The sequence below is a fragment of the Mytilus trossulus genome, chromosome 1 (genome assembly GCF_036588685.1).
Source record: "Mytilus trossulus isolate FHL-02 chromosome 1, PNRI_Mtr1.1.1.hap1, whole genome shotgun sequence".
NCBI lineage: Eukaryota > Metazoa > Mollusca > Bivalvia > Mytilida > Mytilidae > Mytilus > Mytilus trossulus.
This window is the reverse complement of record NC_086373.1, coordinates 94,851,378-94,874,334: the sequence shown is the minus strand read 5'-3', so window position 1 is coordinate 94,874,334 and position 22,957 is coordinate 94,851,378. Positions and strand designations below refer to the sequence as shown.

Sequence of the window (22,957 nt, the reverse complement as noted above, 5' to 3'; positions counted from 1 at the left end):
TTTGTGTATATTTGAGCAAGCATTGAAATACATTAACAGTAAATCTCAAGATTTATTTAAATGAAAAACTACCGTCGACACAAAATATCACCAACATTAGAACTCCATCCCTCAGAGACTCAAGTCTTCCTTCCTTCCACAAAAAACATATATTTTCCAAGTTTAAATATTCTGATTGTTTCTTGTCCCAGTTTCACTCCCTGTGGCAAAATGTATCTGTCATAAATCCATATTATATAACAGTTAAGTTTTTAAATACCTGTTTGAATAAAGGCGTACGTCATTATATCATAAAATGCACATATACATATAGCTAGTATGCAGTTTTTACATTGTCAATATTTATTATATTAAGGATATTTAACTATCTCATATCGATTACAAAATTCATTATGAAGATGTAACCAACCATACTATACAAACTATTTCTGTGCGTTTTTACAGTAGAACATCTGAAGTACGTTTTATACTGAGGATGTATGAATGAGTCACCAGTATTGTTATAAAGTCTTCACCAATTACTTAAGTGTTCAGTGATCATGATTCCACACGTGTATGCTGTGATTATTCTATATACCGGTAAGTTAGTCAATCTTTTATTTAATTATGTGTCTCTATCCTCGTCTGATCACATAAATCAATATATATATTTTGTTATAACACGTGCTGATTTATTGATTTTATGTGTATATACAATTTTCAAAAGCCTTTTATGGTTTGTATCCCGTCACATAGTTTTAAATCAGTGGATAACATCTTCGATATGGCCAAAATGCATTCCGGTCGTAAGTCACATTCGATTGCCGAATGTTTTTCAAAAATCCGACAATGATTTATAGCTTTTAAACCAATACAATGTATTTTCTGTTTTGTTTTGTCAATATATAATTGTTCAAATATTCCCAATTATTAAATAGTTATTCAGGCGTCTGACTTTGGATGGATAAGATATTGTAAAAGAATAATAGGTGCAGCCCATGACTTATGCATTATACATAGATCATGTGAGACATGGTTCTGCATACCCAACGCAATTAATTATGTTTTCAATTGATGTCGTCTGATAAGCTTTTTACTATAGGATATTGGGGTTTTATCAGTGAATTCTTGTTGAAGGTTAGATATACGATGTCCTACGGTCGCTTCTCGAGGGTTGCTCAGCACATCCACGTTATGTGTACCCTTATGGATAGTTGTCTTATTTGCAATCATACCACATTTCTTTATTGTATTTATACATAATATGCAAACATAACGACAGACACTGTTAAACTTTGGATTTTTAAAAATTAGAATAGAAACAACAGACGTCGATTAAACGAGGAAGTTAACCCTTACTTATATGATGTATATCATATATAGGTTAAGGAAGCCAAGCTCTGTAGTGACCGTAGTTTATATTACGTTTGAATGAAACTTAACTCTCAACATGTGTTTTTTTTGTGGTGTACGTGTGTGTCTTCTCATTTGACTGTTTTATTCGGTCACCTTTTCATTCAGATTATTCCTATCATTATAATCTAGATCAAGAAGTTCCAGTCTTAGGCTAGTATTGTCCTCTTAGTCCTTCTTTAAGTGCCGTAAAACACGAATCTATCACTGTAACAATACCATCATAAAGGTCAAATCTAAACTCGACATTGAGTACTTTAAATCCTCCAAGATAAAATCAGAAAGTTTAGATGCAATTAGCCTTGACATACATTTTATCACGAAGAAAACAACTACTAGTATTGATAACCCTAATCTCAAGATTTGTTTATGAAGTTTTAACCAGAAGTCACAGAACTGGTTTCTTCGCCAAAATTTTATTTATAAGGTTGCAGGGCATTTATCATCACTGCATTTATTGTCTTGCTTCAACTCTATTGTCCAGAACTAACTAATTAATGGGCTGTCTGTTTGTTAAATTATCTTTCGGTATTATCTGACCAGTACACGAAGAACATATATACATCTTTGCATAACATTCTTTTTGAATATGGTAGATGACACGGATAGTTCTGAAGACTTATTAAAATTCTTCTCCTTGCAAAGGCAATTCTAAAACATTTCTTTTTGTTCTTGTAGTAAGATATAAGAAAGCAAATAATGCAATATTGAATATTATGGAACTCAACTCATCTTTCCAGATGCATAGCGAGGATTATTTATTTACCTAAGACTTGGCTTTTTTTAAAAACACTTAGACTTGAAATGTTGAATCATTATTGTGGCTTTCATTGAACAGCGAAAAGGATAGTAATAACAATTGCATTTGTTGTATCTTTTACCACTTCTATTTATTCAAGTGTCTTCTTTGATACCATCAAACTTTTCTAAAGAACATTCAATACTCTTTACTTACAGATCTAAAGATTAAACCGCGATTTAAGTGATTGGTATCAATTAGCCCATTTCATATTAAAATTTACTCGAACCATGTTCTACATACAACCACAATGTTTTCCACAAGTTTGCACCTAAAAACCAAAGATCATTATATTACAAACATTAAAGAGCCAGATGATAACCTGATCGTTCCTGTGGTTAATTACCGGAACATAAACCCCATAGATTACTAGTATAACATATTTCTGTAAATAACGAAGTTTATGAAATAATGGAATTAAACTAGACAAACGATTAACTATTTATTATGAGATTGGTATTGGATTTCGTTTTATTGATTAGAGAGTTGTATATGCAGGACAACAGATTAAGTTGTCTGACTCTATAGGACCTTTACATGGAGACAATTGCCTCCTGACTTTTCATAATCATTATATACATCAAATATAAAAAGTACTTACCGGTAAACTAATCCGCGCAATTTGTGACTCTACTGTTTTAGGGGAAAATATATAGACTAAGACACGTTAATTTTGTCTTATTCTGTTCTAGCTTTTTATGCTTATCCATCAGACATAAACGTTTCTATGGTCTATAAAGATATCATATAAATATAGGAAGATGTGATGTGAGTGCCAATGTGACAACTCTCCATCCAAATAACAATTTAAAAAGTAAACCATCATAGGTCACTGTACGGCCTTCAAAACGGAGCCTTGGATCACACGAAACAACAAGCTATAAAAGGCCCATGTTCACATTTTTGGATTAACTGTATTTTTCAGCTCAGGGATGTCGAGAACTGCGACATATGCTGCTGCATGAGGGTCGTAATGCCCTTTACCATCAGTCGTCAAACGGTTATTTTAGGCTACCGTTAGGTTCAAATTGGTTAACATTTTACCATGATTCGTCAGAGGTCTCAAATAATTATCTTTACTGTCATTATTGGAAAATACCGTGAACGTCATTTTGAAATTTTTACCGTCATTAAGGTACCCCTGTTATATAGCCATTTCCCCCCATGTCAGTGATTTCTCTACATGTATACATGTATATATATATAAGCTCAGGTGGTCGTGTGGTCTAGCGGGACGGCTACAGTGCAGGCGATTTGGTGTCACGATATCGCAGTAGCATGGGTTCGTATTCCGGCGAGGGAAGAACAAAAAATTTGCGAAAGCAAATTTACAGGTCTAACATTGTTGGGTTGATGTTTAGACGAGTTGTATATATACGTCTGTAAAATTAAACCGAACAATGTTAGATAAAATTGAGAATGGAAATGGGGAATGTGTCAAAGAGACAACAACCTGACACTTGTTTGGTCCTCTTGCGTAAAGGAAAAACGAATTGCATGTGCACTTGATTGACTTTGATAATCTCTTACAAGTGCATTATTTAGATATTCACAAATTGTAATCTATTATCTGTTACATGTTTACTCTTTTAACAACTGCATTTTAATTATTATAAGAGGGTCTTTGGTGCATTAGATCTATTATAATTGTGAAACATGCCGTTTGTCATGATTGACATACACGACGCTGCCAGTGTCAGTCTTTTTTGTTTGTTAGACCTATGCATATAAAAAAAGAAGATGTGGTATGATTGCCAATGAGACAAATGTCCACAAGAGACCAAAATGACACAAATATTAACAAATATAGGGAACCGTAACATAAGTAGTAGGTTTTCGCATATTCTTTTTTTTTTATTACCAGGGTGTGTATTTTACAGAGACGCCTTGCGGCTTCCATTTTAACATGTTTAAGAATATTTCAATAGATGCAGCGGAATTTCGGTTGAGGTTAAGATGGTTGTCATAGATCCATTTATAAGGATTATTAGTAATATTTATGTAGTCAGAGGTATTCACTTTAATGATACACCATATGTCAGATCACTGGCACAGAAACAGAATAATATGATTGAAAGTACTACTATAGCATCTAAATTTAGTTCTTACGATGCTTTCTCATTCACGTTTACCCTTCATCTCTCTATTCGTGAAGAGGATAAACACGTATGTTCTTCTTGTAAAGAGGTTATAAAAATGCGTTTACTATTACATAGCATTCCATTGATAAACATATAACTTTGAATCCCATTATCAAACAAACATAAACATTCATTAGATATAGGAAGATGTGGTGTGAGTGCCAATGAGACAACTCTCCATCCAAATAACAATTTAAAAATTAAACCATTATAGGTTAAAGTACGGCCTTCAACATTTGCATGTTTTATTTTTTTATGAATAACATTGTGGGTCAACGTGTCCAGAGCACGGGGAAAGCAATTATTTTCCATTAAACGATCGTTTCATGTATAATTTTTATGGAGTGTCTATTCGTCCGGCTAGCCGGACGAATAATTAAAAATCTCTATACGTCCGGCGATCCGTCTGTGGATGCGCAAATCTTCATTATCAGTAATAGTGTCATGTGACGCGGAAAGTAACCCGGATGAGGTGACGGATAACACACGCGGTGTCGGATAACACACGCGCGTATGCAATGGACGTTTTGTGAATTGGATATCGTGATTTATATTTAAAGATGTCATAGAGAAAACCTGAGAGAATGTGATTGCTTTGAACAAATGTATATATAGGAGTGATTCCTGAACAATAGCCGCGTATACATGTTAACTGTGAGGAATTGAGTAAGGAATAAACCTGCAATTAAAGTGAAATTGATGATTTAACCCCGGCATTTACCTTATCATGCTTATGGAGACAAAACGCATTCGGAAAAAAATGCTATAATTATAATTATATCAAACTTGCTTGGATGCATTATTTTCTATTAATACAACAACGGAGATATATAAACATACTGATATGCCTTGACTGGGAATAAGATACCACGGTTGGGGTACCCCTTTTTCTGCTGTATCTAATACACATGTTTTTCTAAAACAATCTTATCGAAAACACAATCCTACTTTTGGGGACAGGTTACACGTGCCTGCCCTTTTCTCTAATTTCCTATGAATTAAAAATCGCCGAAAAATTAAAATGAAGAATCGTGCATAATCATACATGATCATATGGGGACCTTACTTTAACCAAACTTCACAGAAACAATAAATTCAGGATCTTTTGGAATCATGGATAAAGCCCACAGGCACTTGTTTCTGTCAATGTGGGTTTACTATCCATACCAGTACAAAAAACACTTTTTTGTACTGGTATGGATAGTAAACCCACATTGACACAGGCACTTGTTTCTGTCAATGTGGGTTTACTATCCATACCAGTACAAAAAACACTTTTTTGTACTGGTATGGATAGTAAACCCACATTGACAGAAACAAGTGCCTGTGATAAAGCCAATAATTGTTGGCCAGACAATTTACCTGACATGAAATTCATAGGCAGAACTACAAAAGAGAGAATCATTCCCCTACCCCTCCTACCCAAATTCCTTTAGAATATTAGAATAAAAAAAATCTGCATCAAATGTATATTTTTTTATTTTATTTTTAGAATGAGTTTTTTTTTCATAAAACAATATTAGACAATATAATTATTTTAAAACAACTCGTGCTTTATTTAAAACCTTCAAAACATGATGCTATAACTTTATCGTTATATTTTTGGCCGGACAAATAGCGAAAACTCGTAAAAATGCTATATGTATTTGTCCGGCTTGCCGGATGAATAGACATTTTTGACTATTCGTCTGGCTAGCCGAACGAATAGCCACTGCCTTATATTTATCGTTGACTTTGGAAGAAAAACAGAACTTCCTCAATATACCGTAAAGGAAATTGGTCAAATATCCTGCATGTCCGAGCATAGAATATAAATGTTATACGGTCGTTATAATTGATTAATGCCCCCAAAAAGTCTCAAAATCGTTAGAGTCTTGTCGATTTAAAGTATACGACTTTTTGAAGTTGACAGTGCTTTTTATCGGTTTACACATGGTCATGCAGAAACAGCTTTATATATTAATATAGTGTGGCGTTGTCGATCAGGTGATGAAATTGTATTATTAAATCTCCACTGTTGTCAGCGAAGTTCCCAGAAACTTAATTCAGACAGATTGCATAATTCTAGTTGAAGTTGTGCATATGATATTATGGGTTTGTTTCAGGATTTTCTTACCATTTGTCCATACATGGGAATTAAAGTACATTTCTAGCAGTTATATGTGTATTTGTAGTTGTGTTTCACGGTCTTTGAAAATTCGAAAGCAATATATAACGAAAGGTAAGGGTGATTTAGAGAATCGAAAAATATCAGAAAGGAAATTGAAGTAGGATTAAACAAAGGGAAAGTGCTTGCTATGGAACAACCAAATTAAGCTAGGACATATATATGTAGTAGCGCCGACCGATTTTTTGTTCAAAGGTACTGCTTTTCCCGATTAAATCGGTTAACAATGAAACAACATTGCGATTTTTTCTTTCTTTCAGATCTAACAATTATAACTAAACGTGACCTTATGTACCTTGAAAACCACACAAAACCAGTGTCAGTAAATTGCTGTGTTGGAATTTAAATTGTAAATTAAATTTGAAATTGACCATGACTTAACAAGGTGCAATGTGTTATATGATTCACAATAAAACTGCATGTTAGTCATGTAGGCCACGTGGCTAGTGCAAAGGATATTGTTTTGATAGGGAAATAATCGTTGTAAGATTAAAACCACGAATCAATTGATTTCAAAGAGAGTCTAGACAGATAGGACAACTTTGTTTGTATATATATATGATATACATTTCAATAAATTTTTATACAAATAAACAGGAGAGAGGATTTTCACCTTTGATCATAAGATAGGGTTAATTGCTCCTTGTAAACTATTATTCAAAGCTGACTATAAACAAGTAAAAGTTTAAATAAAAGTTTGTCAAGGGTTCTGACAATTCATTTCCATACAAATAATAAGAAAGCTCTAACTTACCATTTTATAACAAGCGGCGCTCAAATAATACATGAGGGGAGATAGGACCTTTATCGGGACTCCGGGATCGGGTGTTTTTAAGCTCGGGATTTCGGGATTGACCCTTTCTAGATCCGGGAATTCTTTTTTTCTCATTTCGGGACCTCGGGATCGTATTTTTAAGCCCGGGATTTCGTGATTTCCTGTTTTTAAACCCGGGATTTCGGGACCAGGACCCCTCCTATCCCCCCTCATACATGGTATCAAAACGAAGATTTTGATTCTTATATTTTTTTTCTAGCGCATTATGAAGAAACTCAGTCTCGGGGCAAAAACAGTGAATGACTGTTTCGTTCTCTATAATAAAATTGTAGTACGAAGAGTCTTTATGTACAATCTTGAAGAAGAAAACCTTGACATATACCGATTTATAGTCTATTTCTACCGATTTCTGGTATTTAAGAGATCTTTATATATAGCGACATGTTTATAGCAGAAAACCTTTTCATTTATAAAATCATAATAGAAACGTGTCTAAATTATAATCCATAGAATTTTTTAATAATTTGCCAAAATGTAGTTTATATCATGCTTTTTAAAAAATAATAAGAAGAAGAATGGGTCACCGGGCTTATTTTCATGCTACACAGTGTTCAAAATTGACATATTTTGTACAGATTACGCATGGAAACCCCAATTTTCGGCAATAAAGCGCAATCTACACCATAGGATTTTAAGATAACACATGAGAAGATGGCTTTAATAGTATGCTTTCAGTTAAGAAAAAGAAACAAGGGGGTCACCGAACCCGTTTTTTTGCTACATTATAAAATAGGTAAATTCGTAAGACATTCTATTGTAAAAGTACCTTAATCTGAATTATCTGCTCTTGCATTTGAGTTGCCTCCCCTTATTTGGCAAAGTTGTAAAAAAATTAATCAAACAATAGTTTTCTTTTTTTTTGTAAAATGCAACCATAAATATGATAACACATGGCATTTTCTATATCGAAGTGGAAGTTCTTACACATAAATTACCTAATACTCTAAAAATTTGCACATTGTATTAAAGATCTAGACCTTGTTTTCTTGTATTTCCAAATCAAAGATGGAGGAAGACCCCCTCTACTTTAAGCTTATACACTGGGTTTTGACTTTGTGATTTACATGTTTGGTTTTTTTTTTTAGATATTTATGATTCAGTTACATGTTCAAAAATACGAACTATAAATACGAAGCTATAATTTTGTGGATTTTATGAGATATTGCCGTACATTTTTGAAACGGGTGTGTATTAAATTCAGTTGATTTTTGTGCTACTTCTTTGTCGATTGATGCAGTTAGTGGATGCTAGATTTATAATCCGACAATCGATGCATGTAAAAGATCGCAATATACATCTCTTTAAACTGATGCAACAACAGATTGCCATTCAGTGCATTCATCGATGCAAATAAATCTGACATGCTTAGAAAATATATCACAATGTCAAAAATTCTTAAGTCTAATTGGTATAAAAACATTACAAAACAAAACGAGTGAAAAAGTTCAAGCTCTGCAATCTAAGACATAGAGATAATTCTAGACAAAATCTAACAAGATATTACCATGCAAAGATCCCCCGTTAATATCAAATTCTTAAATAAAACATTAAGATAATAACAGAGACAAACACAGGCAAGGTTTCTGTCTTGGGCCATTCTCTTATTTACCGAACGGTCAAAATATTTATATATATAGTACAAGTGTTTGTTCGTTTATACAACAATAGTTTGATGTATTACATAATTTACCAATCTGTATGTATAGCTTGTTATATTGATGTGTGTGTTTTTTGCATTGCGATAATCACAGTAACAGATGACGAAAAGATAAAAACATAATGCAATGTGATAAAACCTTTAAATAGTTCCTAATTATTTGTGGTTGCGTAATATTGTACTTCAGCAAGCTTTCATATGTTCAATTGTTGATGAAATGAAAAGGAAAAAAGACACAAACCATGATACTTAAAAATTGTGTGTATTAAAGTATTCCGTATCAACCCGTAACTCCGAGATAATTTACTAGTTAGAAGATATCCTGCTCTCATATAATAAAGCTATGCCAGTTGCATATTTGAGTTTTTGCTATTTTCTCATTTGTGAAATATATTTATAAAAATAAGAAGATATGGTATGATCGCCAACTAGACAACTATTCACCGGCGATCAAATGACGTAGATGCCAGCAACTATAGGTAAAACAATTAATATTATTAACATTGCTGCAAAACCAATACCGCATAGCAAGCTATAAAAGATCAAGACATGACAAGATGTATTAAACCATTTAAATCAGAAAACATATATATATATAATGCCTGAATTGTTTACCAAAAACTAAACTTGAAACAAATATACAACACTGAACAATTGACAACCACTTAATTACAGGATCCTGACAGGCGAGTCATCGTGAATGTTCTGGGTTAAACATGCTTAATAAGATTATGATAACAGAGGCGTTGGTACCATAAAGTCGGACTTCTATAAACAAAAAAAATAAAGTAAGGCGAATAATATGTATAAACACCGCATTTTCGGTAACTCGAGGAATCAATTAAATATTGAATATGTACCACTCCTCTTGAAAAGTCAAGTACGGATGCTTAATTATAATTTCGTTTGGTAATACGCAGTAGGGGTTGGGTTTTGAATTAAAAAAAATCATAGAAACAACACGGTCATATGATGGAAAGAAAGGATGTCACAAAGAACTAAACACTTCGTACCAAAAGTACTTCCCATGTCCTATTGTCAATGTTCCGTCCTGTAGCTTTGAAATATTATATTTATTTCATTACAATTATGCATGTGATGGCAACAACACTTTCATTCTCATTTCGTACCGTAACAAATAAAGTGTTCCCTCTTACCTTCAATTCTTTTATTTTAAACATTGGTTAATTATGTAATGCGTAAATAAATATCGAAATATAACTTTATAATTGTTGTTTTGTAATGTCCATTGCCAGAAATGTCCTCATCATAATAAAACTACCCAACAATAGGAACTATATATATGTTGGATTGCTATATCATGTGTATATAGAAAACATTAAACGGCCCATGAAATGATTTTAGACTTTGATGATATCTAGGATAAATCTACTTTTAGCCCCTATATAAACCACTATCATGCACACATTTCGGACGATATAAGTAGCAATTACTAGTATACATGACATTGCCCGTATATATGAAGTGTTAAACAAATCAATTTTGGTATTCGTCTCATTAATGAAAAAATCAAAAAAAATCTGCATAATTTTAGTTCAAAATTTAGTAAATATAATTAATAGACGTAATGGCCCAAACATTGATAGGGGTCTTCCTCTTATCCAAGATTATTATTTATCATAGTAAGGTAGTATAAATCACATATAATTGTCTGGTTTAACACTTTCCTGAACATATCCATTTTCTCGCTGTATTTAAGACCCATTGGTGGCCGCTTGATTTGTCTTTCCAATAGTGCCTTTTTGGTTCACAAGTCTGTTAATTCCTAACATATCTACGGTTTTACCCATATTGCCGTTTCGAGGTATGCGCTCTTATTTTGAATCTAATATAAAAAAAAAGATGTGGTATGATTGCTAATGAGACATCTGTCCACAAGAGACCAACATGACACAAACATTAACAACTATAGGTCACCGTATGGCCTTCAACAATGAGCAAAGCCCATACCGCATAGTCAGCTATAAAAGGCCCCGATAAGACAATGTAAAACAATTCAAACGAGAAAACTAACGGCCTTATTTATGTAAAAAAAATGAACGAAAAACAAATATGTAACACATAAACAAACGACAACCACTGAATTTACAGGCTCCTGACTTGGGACAGGCACATACAAAAATAATGTTGCGGGGTTAAACATATTAGCGGGATCCAACCCTCCCCCTAACCTGGGACAGTGGTATAACAGTACAACATAAGAACGAACTATAAAAATCAGTTGAAAACTTGCTTCATTTTCAGCATTCACTCTGATGGTAATATCAAATGATGTTATAATTGATAAATGTAATGACATTTGACGGAAAACTTTCTACAGGAATAAACTGTTCTTTGAAGAGATTAAACCACATCTTGATAGTAATAATGACATTCTATATCACCATCTGCTAGATGCACGCAATAACATATACATCTGTGATGCTGTGTGATACCTTATATCAATGTGTATACAATAAAATATATGCAGGTGTTAGTTCGCAGTACATGACACAACACTTTACTGATAAAAGGTTATCAGAAAATGAGCTGTTTTGCGTGCATTGCTTCATGACTATAATAGCAATATTAAGCAGGTCTATTTTCTGTTATTGCTGGTTGAACACAATATCATTTGCTTTAGTACCACAATTGACTGCGTCTTGTCCTTTAAGTTCACTAAGAAGCATGTCTCTTTACTATTGTATACAACAAAAGGCTCTGATACCATCCATGCAATGTTGACAACACCAGCAACATTTTAATAAACAAAAAAATCTCAAATATGTTGTCCTTTAAAACATTTTCAAAGCCGTCTGTTGTTTTACGTTTCGTTGGACTATTGACTATTGCAAGCGATTCTAATAGCTTAGAATGAATGCATAAAAATCTTTGACGTAACATCTACTGGAATATGACCCCTTTCTAGGATGCATCATGAAGAGGAATCGAAACAGATGTTTTCTATCCCCCCCCCCCCCCCCCCCCAAAAAAAAAAGAATCACATTTCTTCCTCAGAAAAAGATTTTAATCAATGAAGAAATGGTTCACGATAGACAAAGCAACATTCAGAATGCGCCTCGAAAAAATCAACACGACTGATACAAAACTCTTTGATCTTTACCATTGAAGTGTTTTGATGTTATATTCTGAATCACATCTCTGTGCTCAACTAGGTTTGTAAACTGTTAGATACTATTTCATTTGTCTGGTCTTAGTAATTCTGGCTTTCAACTTTTTTTTACCATGAGCCTTTGTAGTTAAAATAGATTGAAAACATCAAATACGATTAGGCGATTCCCCAAAAAAGTTGAAGGTAAAATAAAGACGAATTTCTAGGCTATCATTTTTTTTTCATCCAAGTTATGTCTGCCCTATATCTCTACTAAACATTGACCTATAAAACTTTGTCAAACTGGCTGTATAAAAATTTCTTGTCACCGTTAAACAAGGAAACATTTTATATAGATTTCTTAACCAATTTTCAGAGTCTAAATCTAATTCATCTGTATACTGGTAGTTTTTAATTATTCATTTTCAGAATACCTTTGAAAACTGTATCAAAACATTTTTTTCGTTGCAGTGATATCATTAGTACTATTAGAATGTCCACTAGATGCAGAACACAGAATACAATTGTGTATTAAATCCTCATTACCAAACTTTGGCCTTGGACCTCCAAACGATGCTACTCCGCCGAATGCTTTGAAAACTAGCATTGAGATGTCTAAAGATTCGTGTCAGTAAGTCATTGGTTTAAATTGGTCATACTTCATATTGGCATGAACTTTTAAAAGATACCAAGGTTCATATAATACTATAATACTCATTGTACAATCATTGAATGCATTTTCACTTAATAAAAAACAAAATAATAGCAACTTTTACTATAAAAAAGATATATTTTTGTGAATTTTTTTTTGTAAATGCGCCATTGAATTTCCTAAAAAAAAAAACTACGTAAATCGCCAGTTTTCTTCAATGGAAATGAAAGAAGTATACGTAATTTCTGGAATGATGATGTTCAAATCGAACCAGGGTGCTTACCAATCGATTTTGACACCGGCATCGGGCATCTGTGACCACTTCAAGTAATTTAATTTATTTGCACAGTGCTTGCCATTTGAAACTTATTTTGCCAATACGAGGAATAATTTTTTTTTTAAATTTTAATTGGGAATAGCATTCTGCCACCGTAGTTTTATTCTATTCAAGTGTTCGGTTTTACTTATCTGAACAGTACCTTTTTATACGACCGCAAATTTTGAAAAAAATTTCGTCGTATATTGCTATCACGTTGGCGTCGTCGTCTGCGTCGTCGTCGTCGTCGTCGTTGTCGTCGTCGTCGTCGTCGTCCGAATACTTTTAGTTTTCGCACTCTAACTTTAGTAAAAGTGAATAGAAATCTATGAAATTTTAACACAAGGTTTATGACCACAAAATGAAGGTTGGTATTGATTTTGGGAGTTTTGGTCCCAACATTTTAGGAATTAGGGGCCAAAAAGGGCCCAAATAAGCATTTTCTTGGTTTTCGCACTATAACTTAAGTTTAAGTGAATAGAAATCTATGAAATTTTGACACAAGGTTGATGACCACAAAAGAAAAGTTGGGATTGATTTTGGGAGTTTTGGTTTCAACAGTTTAGGAATTAGGGGCCAAAAAAGGGCCCAAATAAGCATTTTTCTTTGTTTTCGCACAATAACTTTAGTTTAAGTAAATAGAAATCAATGAAATTTAAACATAATGTTAATGACCACAAAAGGAAGATTGGTATTGATTCTGGGAGTTTAGGTCCCAACAGGGTAGGAATTAGGGGCCAAAAAGGGACCCAAATAAGCATTTTTCTTGGTTTTCGCACCATAACGTTAGTATAAGTAAATAGAAATCTATGAAATTTAAACACAAGGTTAATAACCATAAAAGGAAGGTTGGTATTGATTTTGGGAGTTTTGGTCCCAACAGTTTAGGAAAAAGGGGCCCAAAGGGTCCAAAATTAAACTTTGTTTGATTTCATCAAAATTGAATAATTGGGGTTCTTTGATATGCCGAATCTAACTGTGTATGTAGATTCTTAACTTTTGGTCATGTTTTCAAATTGGTCTACATTAAGGTCCAAAGGGTCCAAAATTAAACTTAGTTTGATTTTGACAAAAAATGAATCGGTTGGGTTCTTTGATATGTTGAATCTAAAAATGTACTTAGATTCTTGATTATTGGCCCAGTTTTCAAGTTGGTCCAAATCTGGGTCCAAAATTAAACTTTTTTGATTTCATCAAAATTGAATAATTGGGGTTCTTTGATATGCCAAATCTAACTGTGTATGTAGATTCTTCATTTTTGGTCCTGTTTTCAAATTGGCCTACATTAAGGTCCAAAGGGTCCAAAATTAAACTAAGTTTGATTTTAACAAAAATTAAATTCTTGGGCCTCTTTGATATGCTGAATCTAAACATGTACTTAGATTTTTGATTATTGGCCCAGTTTTCAAGTTGGTCCAAATCAGGATCTAAAATTATTATATTAAGTATTGTGCAATAGCAAGTCTTTTCAATTGCACAGTATTGTGCAATGGCAAGAAATATCTAATTTCACAATATTGTGAAATAGCAAATTTTTTTTTAATTAGAGTTATCTTTCTTTTTCCAAAATAGTAAGTAAGAAATATCTTATTGCAAGAATTCTTTTTAATTGGAGTTATCTTTCTTTGTCCAGAATCAACTTAAATCTTTGTTATATACAATATACAATGTATATTCACTTTTTACTACCAACTGGTAAATTTAAATAATCTTTACCATTCAGTGTTAACAAGCAGTTTTTTTACATCTTAATATTTTATGATGTATTTAAATGAGTAGTTATTGTTGCAAACTCCATTAGAATATTTTAATTGAGATTAGTTTTGGAATAAGGGAAAGGGGATGTGATTAAAATATTGGGTTCAATTTTTCTCATTTGAAATTTCATAAACAAAAAGAAAATTTCTTCAAACATTTTTTTGAGAGGATTAATATTGAACAGCATAGTGAATTGCTCTAAGAGAAAACAAAAATTTTAAGTTCATTAGAACACATTCATTCTGTGTCAGAAACCTATGCTGTGTCAACTATTTAATCACAATCCAAATTTAGAGCTGAATCCAGCTTGAATGTTGTGTCCATACTTGCCCCAACCGTTCAGGGTTCAACCTCTGCGGTCGTATAAAGCTACGCCCTGCGAAGCATCTGGTTTGATCGGGTGTATTTGAAAAATTTCCATCTGAGCGTTTTAAAAACGAAAAACAGAGTGTATTACAAATATGAAAGATCTAGCAAACAGTCAAACCACATGATAGTGAATTGATTGTTCCCAAAATCTGACTGTAATCTTCGAAGTTCAGATAATATATGCCAGTATTTAATCTTTTTCTACATTATCAATCAGCAGATTTTGCAGTGAAAGTTTTCACGTAAAAAAGTTACCGTTTTTATTGATTAAACTTGTGTACTATTAACTTATCTATGATTTACACCATGGAATCAATCATTAGAAACATACAGAGAACTCGCCCTAAACAATCGATACTATATTTCAATCTATTATCATCATACAGCTTTTATTTTACAGATCAAAGAAATTAGAGAGCTCTGCTGTATGTATGCAAGATTTCTTAGACCAATGTCAAGGAACTACAGACAGGGAACAATTATTACAAAGATTATTTGACAAAGATAAAATGATAGAAACAGTTCGATATTTCTGTTCCTCTTTAAATAGTGAGTTATCTTCTATTTCTATGAATTTGTTAAACTTTACCTGGTGTACGAGTATATGTCTTGTTTGCCAGAATAAGAACCATGTATTGGGTGCTATAATCATAATTCAAATAAAAAAAAAAATGAGAGTAAGTCTTTGGGCCGTTCAAATTGGAATAGCTCATTTATATTACGTATATCGATTCTAAAACTATGCATTGTGTCCAGTGTACGTCAAATAACCCTTGAAACAACTGCTGATGTATTGATGTGGTCAGTTGCAAGGCAAAATGTCTGTCCCATGCAACATGCCTTCATATTCCAGCATTAGTTCGAATTTCTCTCCCTTCAGCCATGTTTTCTCCTTCCTGTTGTATAAATTGATTTGTTACCGTCCTAAACTTGTTTGAAATATTTGCCAGTAAAGACATCAAAAGTCAGTCAATCAGTTAATATTAAAATTGTTCTTTTGTACTTGTGTTTTATTTGTTACATATATTCGATTGATACAACTTTCAGAACAAGAACAGTTTTACCGTTACCGGTTGAATCAATGAGGTATTTTTTGCAAAGTAGCTCTATCGGAAGGAAGAATTGAAATGTTGGCCGACACTATAAAAGTATATATATTGAGGGGCTGTGTGCAATGGGTAGAATTTCAAAAAGGGATATGGCGTATTAATATACGACACAAAAATCCTATCAGAAAATTAACAACACTTAAACAAGAAATTGTATATTTGAATATACAATTCTTTGACGTAAATCAAAGAAAATTATGCTATTAGTATTGTTCTTTATCATAATGTCACCAATGGCAATGTCAATTAAAGACTCGTTTTTACAATGTACATTTATCTGACATATAAAAATATGTGAGCATTTCTGCTTTAAAACTTCACAGAGCCATACTTGTCAGTCATGTTGTGCAATGCTGAGACTACTATAAATACATAGTTTTATAGGGAAATCGAGAGTGACCAATCTCTGTGTTATAGTAGTCTCAGTTCAATGGCATTTTTAAAAATCTTTCAACATTTTTTTATTTATTTTTCAGTTTTTGAACAAAATGCAGAATGTATATCTAATCAGCATGAAATGGTAATAAACTGCAGTCGTGGCGAAACTGTCAGATACCTGACGATATTACAAGGGAATCCTACGTACGATGTACTTATACAAGCTAATTGTCGGTAAGTACAGCTATCAACGGTAACGATATTACAAGGAAATCCTACGTATGATGTACTCATACAAGCTAATTGTCGGTAAGTACAGCTATCAACAGTAACGATGTTAGGAGGAAATCATACGAATGATGTACTTATACAAGCTAATTGTCGGTAAGTACAGCTATCAACGGTAACGATGTTAGGAGGAAATCCTACGTATGATGTACTTATACAAGCTAATTGTTAGTAAGTACAGCTATCAACGGTAACGATATTAGGAGGAAATCATACGAATGATGTACTTATACAAGCTAATTGTCGGTAAGTACAGCTATCAACGGTAACGATATTAGGAGGAAATCCTACGAATGATGTACTTATACAAGCTAATTGTCGGTAAGTACAGCTATCAACGGTAACGATATTAGGAGGAAATCATACGAATGATGTACTTATACAAGCTAATTGTCGGTAAGTACAGCTATCAACGGTAACGATATTAGGAGGAAATCATACGAATGATGTACTTATACAAGCTAATTGTCGGTAAGTACAGCTATCAACGGTAACGATATAAGGAGGAAATCATAGGAATGATGTACTTATACAAGCTAATTGTCGGTAAGTACAGCTATCAACGGTAACGATGTTAGGAGGAAATCATACGAATGATGTACTTATACAAGCTAATTGTCGGTAAGTACAGCTATCAAAGGTAACGACGTTGGGAGGAAATCCTACGTATGATGTACTTATACAAGCTAATTGTCAGTAAGTACAGCTATCAACGGTAACGATATAAGGAGGAAATCATACGAATGATGTACTTATACAAGTTAATTGTCGGTATGTATACAGCTATCAACGGTAACGATGTTAGGAGGAAATCATACGAATGATGTACTTATACAAGCTAATTGTCGGTATGTACAGCTATCAATGGTAACGATATTAGGAGAAAATCATACGAATGATGTACTTATACAAGCTAATTGTCGGTATGTACAGCTATCAACGGTAACGATATTAGGAGGAAATCATACGAATGATGTACTTATACAAGCTAATTGTCGGTATGTACAGCTATCAACGGTAACGATATTAGGAGGAAATCCTACGTAAGATGTACTTATACAAGCTAATTGTCGGTAAGTACAGCTATCAACGGTAACGATATTAGGAGGAAATCATACAAATGATGTACTTATACAAGCTAATTGTCGGTATGTACAGCTATCAACGGTAACGATATTAGACGGAAATCCTACGTATGATGTACTTATACAAGCTAATTGTCGGTATGTACAGCTATCAACGGTAAAGATATTAGGAGGAAATCCTACGTAAGATGTACTTATACAAGCTAATTGTCGGTATGTATGTAGCTATCAACGGTAACGATGTTAGGAGGAAATCCTACGTATGATGTACTTATACAAGCTAATTGTCGGTATGTATACAGCTATCAACGGTAACGATATTAGGAGGAAATCATACGAATGATGTTCTTATACAAGCTAATTGTCGGTATGTACAGCTATCAACGGTAACGATATTACAAGGAAATCCTACGTATGATGCACTTATACAAGCTAATTGTCGGTAAGTACAGCTATCAACGGTAACGATGTTAGGAGGAAATCCTACGTATGATGTACTTATACAAGCTAATTGTCGGTAAGTACAGCTATCAACGGTAACGATGTTAGGAGGAAATCATACGAATGATGTACTTATACAAGCTAATTGTCGGTAAGTACAGCTATCAATGGTAACGATGTTAGGAGGAAATCCTAGGTATGATGTACTTATACAAGCTAATTGTCGGTAAGTACAGCTATCAACGGTAACGATGTTAGGAGGAAATCATACGAATGATGTACTTATACAAGCTAATTGTCGGTATGTACAGCTATCAACGGTAATGATATTAGGAGGAAATCCTATGTATAATATACTTATACAAGCTAATTGTCGGTATGTACAGCTATCAACGGTAACGATGTTAGGAGGAAATCTTACGTATAATGTACTTATACAAGCTAATTGTCGGTATGTACAGCTATCAATGGTAATGATATTAGGAGGAAATCCTACGAATGATGTACTTATAAAAGCTAATCGTTTGTAGGTTAAGCTATCAATATAACGATGTGAGGAGAAAATCCTACGTAGAATTAAGCTATCAATGTAACGATATTAGGAGAAAATCCTATGTATAATGTACAAGCAAATTGTCAGTAGGTTAAACTATCAATGTAACGATAATAGGATGAAATCATACGTATGCTGTTCTTATACATGCTAATTGTCGGGTAGGTTAAGTTATCAATGTGAAGGGAAAGCCAAAGTGAAAGAGTTTCCTTCTGCTGTTAGTAGGAACGATGAGGAAGCTTCTGGCTGTTAGATTTACGTTATATACACACAGTAGAAATTGAGAGAAAGACACAAAATTATGCGTGTATGACTAAAGATGATTAGAATACAAACAGTGTTTCTGTCTGTTCCAACCACCGGGACCCCTCCTTGGATCCCCAAACCCTACCCTAACATGGGCCAGTTATAAAAACAGCATGCCAATACTATTAATAGAACAATCAGAAACAGCAAGACAATGAATGCTCCTCTTTGAATCTACTTTTGATGAGTATATGGCAACATTTAGAAAATTTCTTTTTCATCCTTTGAATTAATTTGCTCAAACAAATAAAATGTCCTTCTATTTGTTCTTACTTTCGAAAGCTTAAATTAAAAGTCTTTATTTCTTTCCAAAGGAAATAGGTAATGCAAAATGTTCCTCTCGTTTTATATATATTTCAGTCTCATATTTACATCTATATATAAATGCATGTGTTTATGTTATCTTTGTTATTTGTATACTTGGTCAATATCTTACCTACTGTTTTAATTTTCAGGTTTAATAAAATAGCCACGAGTTGTTTGGAGAATTATGTATTTGAAAACTGTGGTCTTGCTGCAGCAGAGTTCATAGAAACCATTACAATAGGCCAAACCCCACCATCATGTGAGACCAGACAAAGGAAATATTCACAAACAGGACCCAAAGACAATTCACAATGTCTCACAGCCAGTATTTGGACTACATTATTACTATTGTTTATAAAAGTCCTTCTTAAATGAAATTAAATTCCAATGAAGAACATGGTTTAAATCATCAATATTGAAAACTATCTAGATGTAGCAGAAGGAATTCTGGGAAAAAAGATAAAATTGTGTTCAAAATTATCAACACTGTTTTAGATGAAAAACACGCAAGACAATACATTGAATTATTTCAGTTGTGTAGTAAGAACTGTGTGACCTATGGTAGTTTATAAACATTCCATGATTTTTGTGATTGTGTTTATGTTTTTTTGTTAACTTATATAACTTTTAATGTCTTTTTGTATGTATTTATTTAATAGATTGTAAATAGTATACAAGGGGATATTTTTACAACTCAGTCCTTGCCAACTGTTGTTTGCTTTTGTATTACAATTTATTTGCTGATTGATAAATCTTCTATGATTTAGTAATTGCTTAGACGATGTTCTTTCCATCCAGAGTTAATCGGTTGTGGAAGGTGCCTTTATTAAAGTAAATGTTAAACAATGGCCACAAATATGTGACTGATTATTGTGAGTTTAGGAAATACTACATATAAATAATGCTATCAAAACTTAAATTGATTTTTTTATATTTGCAAAATATATCTAGTTCCAATTTTCATGCCAGATAAGCATCAAAATACATCATTATTGTATAATTAAAGTACTGTGGATTCATAATTATTTATTAGATACCAATTTTCATGAGTTTCATGGGTACAGGTGAACCAAAAATTTATATGTTCAATGCATTAAATTTTCTATAGGCTTTTTATGCAGAGATTTGCAAAACCATAAAATCAAATATCAACAAAAATTCAAGATTTCCAAAATCTACGGAAATTGATACATTTGTACCCACTAAAAACAAGTGAATCTACAGTATGTAAGTTATTGAAGGATTTTTTTCTATAAACATATGGACTTTATTTAAGAGACCTTGATTTTCAAATCTAAGAAGATTCATGTTACGTTTCAAGTTTTTTTTAAAGCAATATAAATGTATGTAATTACTTTGATTCATTACCATAACCAGATGCTCCGCAGGGCGTAGCTTTATACGACCGCAGAGGTTGAACCCTGAACGGTTGGGGCAAGTATGGACACAACATTCAAGCTGGATTCCGCTCTAAATTTGGATTGTGATTAAATAGTTGACACAGCATAGGTTTCTGACACAGAATGAATGTATTCAAATGAACTTAAAATTTTTGTTTTCTCTTAGAGCAATTCACTATGCTGTTGAATATTAATCCTCTCAAAAAAATGTTTGAAGAAATTTTCTTTTAATTTATGAAATTTCAAATGAGAAAAATTGAACCCAATTTTTTAATCACATCCCCCTTTCCCTTATTCCAAAACTAATTTCAATTAAAATATTCTAATTAATGGAATTTGCAACAATTAATACATCATAAAATATTAAGATGTAAAAAAACTGCTTGTTATCACTGAATGGTAAAGATTATTTAAATTTATCAGTTGGTAGTAAAAAGTGAATATACATTGTATATTGTATATAACAAAGATTTAAGTTGATTCTGGACAAAGAAAGATAACTCCAATTAAAAAAAATTCTTGCAGATATTTCTTGCTTACTATACTGGACAAAGAAAGATAACTCTTAATTAAAAAAAAAATTGCTATTTCACAATATTGTGAAATTAGATATTTCTTGCCATTGCACAATACTGTGCAATTGAAAAGACTTGCTATTGCACAATACTTAATAATATAATTTTAGATCCTGATTTGGACCAACTTGAAAACTGGGCCCAGAATCAAAAATCTAAGTACATGTTTAGATTCAGCATATCAAAGAGGCCCAAGAATTTAATTTCTGTTAAAATCAAACGTAGTTTAATTTTGGACCCTTTGCACTTTAACTTAGACCAATTTTAAAACTGGACCAAAAATTAAGAATCTACATACACAGTTAATTTCGGCATATTAAAGAACCCCAATTATTCAATTTTGATGAAATCAACCAAAGTTTAATTTTGGACCCTTTGGGCCCCTTTTTCCTTAACTGTTGGGACCAAAATTCCCAAAATCAATACCAACCTTCCTTTTATAGTCATAAACCTTGTGTTTAAATTTCATAGATTTCTATTTACTTATACTAACGCTATGGTGCGAAAACCAAGAAAAATGCTTATTTGGGTCCCTTTTTGGCCCCTAATTCCTAAACTGTTGGGACCGAAACTCCCAAAATCAATACCAACCTTCCTTTTGTGGTCATAAACATTATGTTTAAATTTCATTGATTTCTATTTACTTTAACTAAAGTTATTGTGCGAAAACCAAGAATAATGCTTATTTTGGCCCTTTTTTGGCCCCTAATTCCTAAACTGTTGAAACCAAAACTCCCAAAATCAATCCCAACCTTTCTTTTGTGGTCATAAACCTTGTGTCAAAATTTCATAGATTTCTATTAACTTTAACTAAAGTTATAGTGCGAAAACCAAGAAAATGCTTATTTGGGCCCTTTTTGGCCCCTAATTCCTAAAATGTTGGGACCAAAACTCCCAAAATCAATACCAGCCTTCCTTTTATGGTCATAAACCTTGTGTTAAAATTTCATAGATTTCTATTCACTTTTACTAAAGTTAGAGTGCGAAAACTAAAAGTATTCGGACGACGACGACGACGACGCCAACGTGATAGCAATATACGACGAAATTTTTTTCAAAATTTGCGGTCGTATAAAAAGCTGTTGCTATCAAGAATTATTTATAAGTGAGCCATAGTTACGAACAGATAAATATTGAAATAATCTTCCGAAATGCCATAAATTCCATGCTAATACAGTTCCTTTGTATCAGCATAGGAAATTGTGAATGTTGCATGTATAGCAATTTTGTAATGTTGTTTTTAATTGATTTATCAGAGAAATTTTGACTGGTAAAGTCATCAAATAACAGACTGAACAGACAGAATTTCAATTATGTA

At 32.8% G+C, this 22,957-nt stretch overlaps 1 protein-coding gene across 1 annotated transcript; it reads left to right on the top strand.

Annotated features, from left to right (window-relative positions):
• The first annotated feature begins 290 nt into the window (after nucleotides 1-290).
• Nucleotides 291-21,289, top strand: LOC134691547 (uncharacterized). The gene is made up of 5 exons (XM_063552114.1): nucleotides 291-579; nucleotides 12,575-12,734; nucleotides 15,599-15,747; nucleotides 16,784-16,919; nucleotides 19,814-21,289. Exons 1-5 carry the CDS (start codon nucleotides 540-542, stop codon nucleotides 20,037-20,039), a joined length of 711 nt encoding a protein of 236 aa, XP_063408184.1. The 5' UTR covers nucleotides 291-539; the 3' UTR covers nucleotides 20,040-21,289.
• The last annotated feature ends 1,668 nt before the right edge of the window (nucleotides 21,290-22,957 follow it).